Source organism: Bombus pyrosoma, linkage group LG9 (assembly GCF_014825855.1).
Source record: "Bombus pyrosoma isolate SC7728 linkage group LG9, ASM1482585v1, whole genome shotgun sequence".
Lineage (NCBI taxonomy): Eukaryota > Metazoa > Arthropoda > Insecta > Hymenoptera > Apidae > Bombus > Bombus pyrosoma.
This window is the reverse complement of record NC_057778.1, coordinates 4,442,372-4,449,643: the sequence shown is the minus strand read 5'-3', so window position 1 is coordinate 4,449,643 and position 7,272 is coordinate 4,442,372. Positions and strand designations below refer to the sequence as shown.

Sequence of the window (7,272 nt, the reverse complement as noted above, 5' to 3'; positions counted from 1 at the left end):
TGTCACAACAGAAAAATCCGTGACACGGCCTTCCGACGTAATTAACCGGCTTTTAAGACTTCAGCTGATTTAGAACGTGGAAGGGCTGAAGATATAGAGAGGAAAATCTTAAAGCAATTACCGGTTGATGTAATTAGCATGAAAAGTTACTGGCGCGGTTCACAGGAAGACAAAGAGAGAGTTTCTCTGTTCGCTTCTAGCAGACCTGAAGAGGCACTCGTGTCGGCGTGCCTGGTCGCCGGGACGATTGTAAACAGATATTTTTACGATATTTTCTCGCACAGGTGCGACGCGCATGCGTCATACTGTTGGCGGCAAAGCGTCGGGACGCTCGTCGTACACCAGCCAGTTGACGTAGCCGCGTCGTCCACGTAACAATATGCTCCCAGTTTTCGCGATCACGGTTCTCTGCATCGCGACATGGGCATCCGCGCTGAACGATCCGCTCTCAGGTAAATCGACCACATCACCTGACCAGCCGATACACTTTTGCATTAAGTTCTTTTATCATTATCAGTGAAATCGAACCATTTCTTCGTCATATTTTTCTCTTTGAATTTCTTTTAAAAAAAAGTATTTAAGAGAATATTTTGATAACGCGTTGTAATATGGTTAAGTACGTTTACAAGCCAGTTATAAGAGCGCGCAAGTGTTCACGAATGTTTGCAAGCTACTTGAATAGTTAACGGAGGCGTGCGATGTATACGAGGGGAAGCGCTCGTTAATGTCTGCGAGTGTTCTCGAGGAGTGTTCCTATACATTCGAAGAACGAAATTCGAAGTAAAAGCACGTTTATACGAGAGGAAGAATCTATTGCCTTTTGTTGGCGGATTGAGGGGAGATAGAGGTGAAGAGATCCTTCTTCGCTGACATTCGTCTGATGGCGATGATCAACAGACGCTTGGCGAGAATGTTTGAAAAACATCTTCGAATGTTTATGCGCATTTTGTGCTTTTGATAGAGACTCGGTTGTAGACGTTTGGTATGACAGTTTCTTGGAAAATTGTTATCAGAACCGAAGTTGTTGGATGTGAGATGTGGATTTTTGAAAGGTACGTTCTGACGCTTGGTTAGTGTTGCAGTTGACATTCTTAAAAGTTTAACGGCGCGTTGGTAATATATTTCACTCGATTCGCACATGCTTGATTACCAGTATAGTACTGCGTATGTGTATCTATGTATTTACGACAAGTGTAAGTACGTAAAAACGGACAAGCAGAGGTGTAGATTCAAAAATACATAAAATATTAAGAGTAAAATTTATATGTGTATTATAACGTTTGGAAGATAAAATATACTGCTACTCAAATTTAGTTAGCTTTAACACGAATTTGCATAAACATCCGCGATTTAATTATCAGTGTTGGGGCTCTAAATGCAATGCTAACGAATTGTTAGAATATGTACCACGCAGAGGCCAAATTGACCATCATCTGTAAAATTACACGTTAAATTAGATTCTACTAAAATTAAGGTACAGCTAAAAATTGTTCAAAAGTGTAGTTATACTGTTTGGCTTCTTGAAAAAAAACTCTTTCAAAAAAAAAAAACACAGTTTACATTTAAAAATCTCGATTGTGATAACATGCTATAAGACCACGTGAAAAGTTAGCAATTTTTGGAAAATTACTGTTGAATTTTTCAAAAGAGTATACTTGTATCCAAAGAATCACCACACAATAAGAGTATTTGTATCAAAAGTATTTCAACAGAATCAATGTGTGTTCTGTGATATAGGTCCACGTGTAAAGGCTCCAATTTTTGAAAAGTTGTCTATTGAATTTTTCCACAATTTCATGGTGCCTATGTCAGAGCTTTCAATTCTTGGAAAAGTGTCATTGAATTTTTTCACAGTTTTATGATATAGGGCCACGTATCAAAGCGTTCAGTCTTTAGAAACCTGTCATTCAATTCTTTTGCAATTGTGCGCTATAGAACCACGCATCAAAGTACTTTCAATTTAAAAAAACAAATCTATCGTTGACAACTATCTGCAGAGAATATTTCGTATATTGCAATATTATAGCGTCTATGTTGAAATTTCATCAAAAGACCAATCGTAAAGGGACACTACGAACGTTTCCACAAGTCATAACGCAGTTAGGATATTTTAGTGTTTACGTCCGATATAACAGTGTTAAGTTCTGAATGCCAACTTCCAGCGAGCGTGTGCTAAATTTTACGTGTACAGCAGATACGTATCGTTGTGTGTCAAATCGTCTCCATCGTCCATTTGGTCACGATAGAGAGTGTCTTGTGAACAATCTCAATACGACGATCGTAAACTGACCGTTTGTAGCTGGTTTGTAATGGTTTGTTACAGTATGTCTAAACGAAGGAGCATAGGAAGACGATGGAGTGAGTGGTTGGTTACTGCTGCTTGTATAATCTACGTGTCACGTTAGACACAGTATACATATTTTACGAAGTTAATCACCGACAACAAAGAGTGTTATTTCGTTATGGTCAGTGTTCTATAAACTATCGGTGGATATGTAGAATTTTTAGTAGCAGTGAAAAATGACTTGTTGGTATGTTGGTTAAAGAAGGTTCTGAAACTTTTGCGATAGAATGTTCGATGGAGTTAATTTATTCGTAAAGAAATTTAAATGAAATATAAATGGCTAGAGAAAGGAAAATAAAGAAATTATGTAGAAAGTTGTTTGATATAGAATTTTTCGAACTAATGAGCATTTACATACTTATGTTTGGAATCTTGATTGAATGAGATTCTAAAATATTTTTAAATAATTACGATATTTAGTGGATCTAATTTAATAGTAGAGAAATTGAAATGAAGAAGGTAATGGCTGATAAAAAGGAAGTAAAGGACTGTGATAAAATTCTTACAAGATCGTTTGAAGTAATAAAGAACTCTGTGTAAACTTTTAAATGTTTTCAGATGTTTTAAAAGGTTTTTAAATGTGGTTATAATATTCGGTGAAATTAATAAAAAGAAATATTTAAAAATGTAGGATTTTTTCAATTTTCTGTTAAGTAGGATTTTAGTATATTTCTGAATGGCTATGATTTTTAGTGAACATGAAAGTAATAATTAATAAAATATGTAGGCAACGCTGTCTTCGTATTTTCCGAAACGACGAAAACTTTTGGGATTTTAATTCAGTAAGATTTCAAATCTATAAATATCTATAACATTTGACGAATTAGCTATAAAATAGTTGAAACAATTAATAGGAAGAAACTAAAAGAAAAAAATACATAGAAATTTTCTAAGCATTGGAATCGCTCTAACATATATAATTATTTTGTTAATGTTCGACTTAGGAATTGCACAAAGTGCTTCGAGTAGAAAAGATTAATCGCGTAGTTATAGAATGCAATTATCTTGCAAGATTTCCTGTTTTCTTATTCTGTACTATTTCCTGGATTTCCTGTAGCATTTGCAAGCATAACATCTCTCGATCTCACTTCCGCAGATGATTAAACAGGGGGTTTAATCCTAGTTCCTTCATCGTTCGCATGCAGTTCGTTACGTCTGTGAATCTTTCATTCACATGGAAGACGACATCTGAGTGTCAGTTGTCAGATTTCATGTTAACTTGTTTAGTATCTAACTTGGTTCCGGATATTCAAATTCTAAAGCATTTCATTTCTTACTTTTACACGTGATTTAATACAAGTAGATTTATTTTCTGTCAAAATCTGATTATTATTCATTTAATCTGATTATTATTGACGTTGATTCTATTTCTGCAAGATATTTTAAAATATGACAGAATGCAATTCATAGGAAGCTTAAAATAAAATTATTCTAGTGTTGGTTAGAAAAATTCAATTGTGGAAGAAGCTTTTAAACATGCTTAATTATTCATTCTTAAATGTAAACTACTCTGTTACTTATGTTCACGTGTTCACTTACGTTCAATCATAGATTATGATCTTTGTATTGCTATCTAGTAGCACGTTTTCGCGAATTTTATTCAAATGTGTACATCATTCACGTGTTCGAAATCGATAGTTTCACTTATACATTATGCATTTATTTTACATTTTCAGTTCATTATATTATGAAACCTATACGGGGTGCTTTATAATTAGTGGTGTAAGCAAAATGAGGATCATATCAAGTTAACTAACAGCAAAATTTGCATAAACAGAAACTAACATTGCTGCAAAATATGAAATAAAATCTTTTTATACCGGGTTTTGTTTTCGAGAAAATAGCTTTTAATTATTTGTCTAATCCATGTCCCAACTATTATTTATGGAGTCATCTGCAATTAATTAAATTACATTTCCTAGAATAATTATAAAAGTGGAGCAATTAAAGGGAAAGATTGTTTTAACATTTGCTGAAATAATGCTGCAGAACACGCTATAAAGTATTCCTAGAAATTTAATACGAAATGCAGAATTGTGTACTCGACAGAATGGGGAAACATTTTCAATAATTTCTAAAGCAATAAAATTTATCGTGCGTGAATATCTTGTTTCATTGCGCGTTATGCATTAGCCAATATAATAAACACAAACATAAGCACACAGCTATAATACCTTTAGAGAGATTTATTAAATACCATGCTTATATACATGCATCAAGTAAATATTTGAACTTAATTTGATGGAAAACAACGTCTTCGATACAAAAATTTTATTCTATTTTCCATCCTTGCCTTTTTTTATACAGAACCACTGGCTTCTCGATTATATCGATATTCTCACCAATTGTAGGATGCCACGTATTATTTAATTACGTTAATCGTTTCTGGGTACAGCAGCAATATTTACAATTACACTGATCAATATCAAATTTTTCATTTCTTTTCGTTAATCTGTTTTTTGTATTTTTCCTACTTATTAATATAGTTCTACTCCATTGTTCCATAAGTGTTATGAATGAAATGAAATATAAAGTGTTATTTGCGATCCATAGGTGTCCAAAGAACAGCGTATCAATTAGAATACGCGAAGACATTTCATACTCTCGTTCTATTTAAGTCCTCGCTTTGGAATCGCTTTGGGTAAAAAGTAGATTAATACAATTTTCATAGAGAAATTTCGATTTTCAATCTCACAATCTCTAACTCACAGAGAATTTCTTACCTTTGCGTTTCTCTAATATCTCATTCTCGTTAATATTGAAACACTCACTAACACTGGGAAAATTTCTCGACTTTATTTTTTCATGTCGCATCCCCCTAGAAACCGATGAAAGATGACAAACATATACATGTAAGTTAATTACATATTTTTATTCTGTAATTTTTAATTTGCATTAACCTCAAGATATTCTCTACCCTATCCCATAAAAAATTGCTTGTCTCTATTTTCTCGCGTGGCATTGTTCATCCCAAAGAAAACCGATGAAGGATGATCGGCTTCGAACAGAGCCAATCCATTCTCGAACGTCACCCTCCTGAAATACGTAAGCGTTTCTGGGGGGGAAAAAAAGAAAAACGAACGGCTCGGGGCCGTGACACGCTCGATAGAACTGGAGAGAGCGCGAGAGAGGTGATCGAAATCTTATCGCGACGCTGGATCTCTTTAATCGCCACCCCCGTTTTACTGCTTCGTATATAGTTGCATAAAATGCGCGTCAGTCTTGACTCGCGCACCACGTCGACGCCGCAGGATCGCGTTGTAAATTTAGTTTCCTCATCGATCGTGAAACGATTGTGCCGCGCTCGCTAAATTATCTCTCGTTTTCCAGTTTTGTCGCTCGTATTTCATTTAACAGCCAGGCAATCTAAGGAGAACCGAATGCTCGATAAACAATCACGTTGATATCTAACTGGAAACAATTCTGCTTTGGAATTGTTCTGAATGAATACGAGACAAATATCGACCCATGATCGATCGTGTTGTTCGATACGTAGCTGCAGATAAGTTTGTGAAATGCTTTATTCGCATTGATGTGGCCGTGTTTAGTAAAATGACTGTGCGGTACTTAGAAAATTCATTGATGCTTGTATTTACTTGTTTTATGGGAAGTTTTCAATTAACGTGATCACGTTTGGTGAAATTTTCATTTCCTTGGTATTATATATATATATATAGGAGGTGGAATGTTCATTGATTCATATATTCATATAGAGATAGCTTCAGGGAGAATTTTATTGGATAAATGTGATCGTATTTAGTAAAATGTTAATCTCGTTTTCGAAAATTTAGTTGATTTGTATAGAGTATCGAATTAATTGCTGAATAATCTAGGTTTCCATATATTATGCTTGTATAACTATAAAGTGGAGTTTGCAAAATTAGAGCTGAATATTTCAATAACACAGAGGATGTGGTGCATGTAATAAAAATATGCACAAATTACACCGAGGAAGATGAAGTTAACGACATTGAATGATGTTTGGTGATATATATCTAAATAACAGTCTATGGTAATGGATCCTATATTGTAAAGAAGGGGCATGCTCCAATTTTATTCGTGCACTAATGGTACAATATCCAGTTCCACGAAAACGGGAATTTAACGGTCTATAAATGTAGCCTTGTGAATAGAAACGAATATCGTCGTATTTAACATGCATATGTTGTTTTTCGACAAGAATAAATAATATTCCTTAGTCACTATTATCTTTATCATACTTTAAACTACATTTATATTATACATTGAATGTTTTTAATCTAAAAATATTCAATCGCAAATCATTCAAATTCTTATAAATAATTAATCGTAAAAGATTCGTGATAAATAAAAATCGTTAAAAAGAACTAACTCTATCGAAAATATTTAAACAAACTAAAACTTTTATACACGCATTATGAGTGTTTTGTTAAGTTTCTTCTAGGATTTTACACTTTTAGAACTGAACTAGGAAACAAGTTTAAGTGACTTCTTTGGACGCACCGACTCTGTCGCGTTTATTAGTTAGCTGCTGTTGATGAGCGGTCATCCAACATGCCGTAGCTCTCACGAGTATACAGACTTTCGTTTATACTTCAAATGCTAGAACATCTGCTTTCCTGCTCGTAAATACGAGAGTAGTTTCCAGCGCGATAAATTGCACTGTCATATTTTAATCAGTCCATTGGGCAACCTACAAAACATAGTTTTAACTTTTATAGCTGCGAGAGGGTGTATAATACAAAATTCATTTAGTAGATTATAATGATCTATAATTTCACAATGGCACTCCGAAAACATACAGATGGTCACAAACATATTCGGAGACAAGTATAATTTGACTCTGTACTCTGTATTTTAAGTAAAAATAAAAATATACAAAATATTTAGTGTTCTATATAGCGTGTAGATAACAAAAGTACAGGAACTTTTCATCAATCGCATTTTTT

General features: G+C 34.0%; 1 protein-coding gene across 2 annotated transcripts in view; it reads left to right on the top strand.

The window, feature by feature from the left end:
- The first annotated feature begins 370 nt into the window (after nt 1-370).
- LOC122570667 (lachesin-like) overlaps nt 371-7,272 on the top strand; it is a 161,990-nt gene continuing 155,088 nt past the window's right edge. For both annotated transcript variants that reach the window (XM_043733275.1, XM_043733274.1), the window contains exon 1: nt 371-452. In XM_043733275.1, the coding sequence (XP_043589210.1) occupies nt 380-452 (73 nt within the window). In that variant the 5' untranslated portion in view covers nt 371-379. The remainder of the gene's footprint in view (nt 453-7,272) is intronic.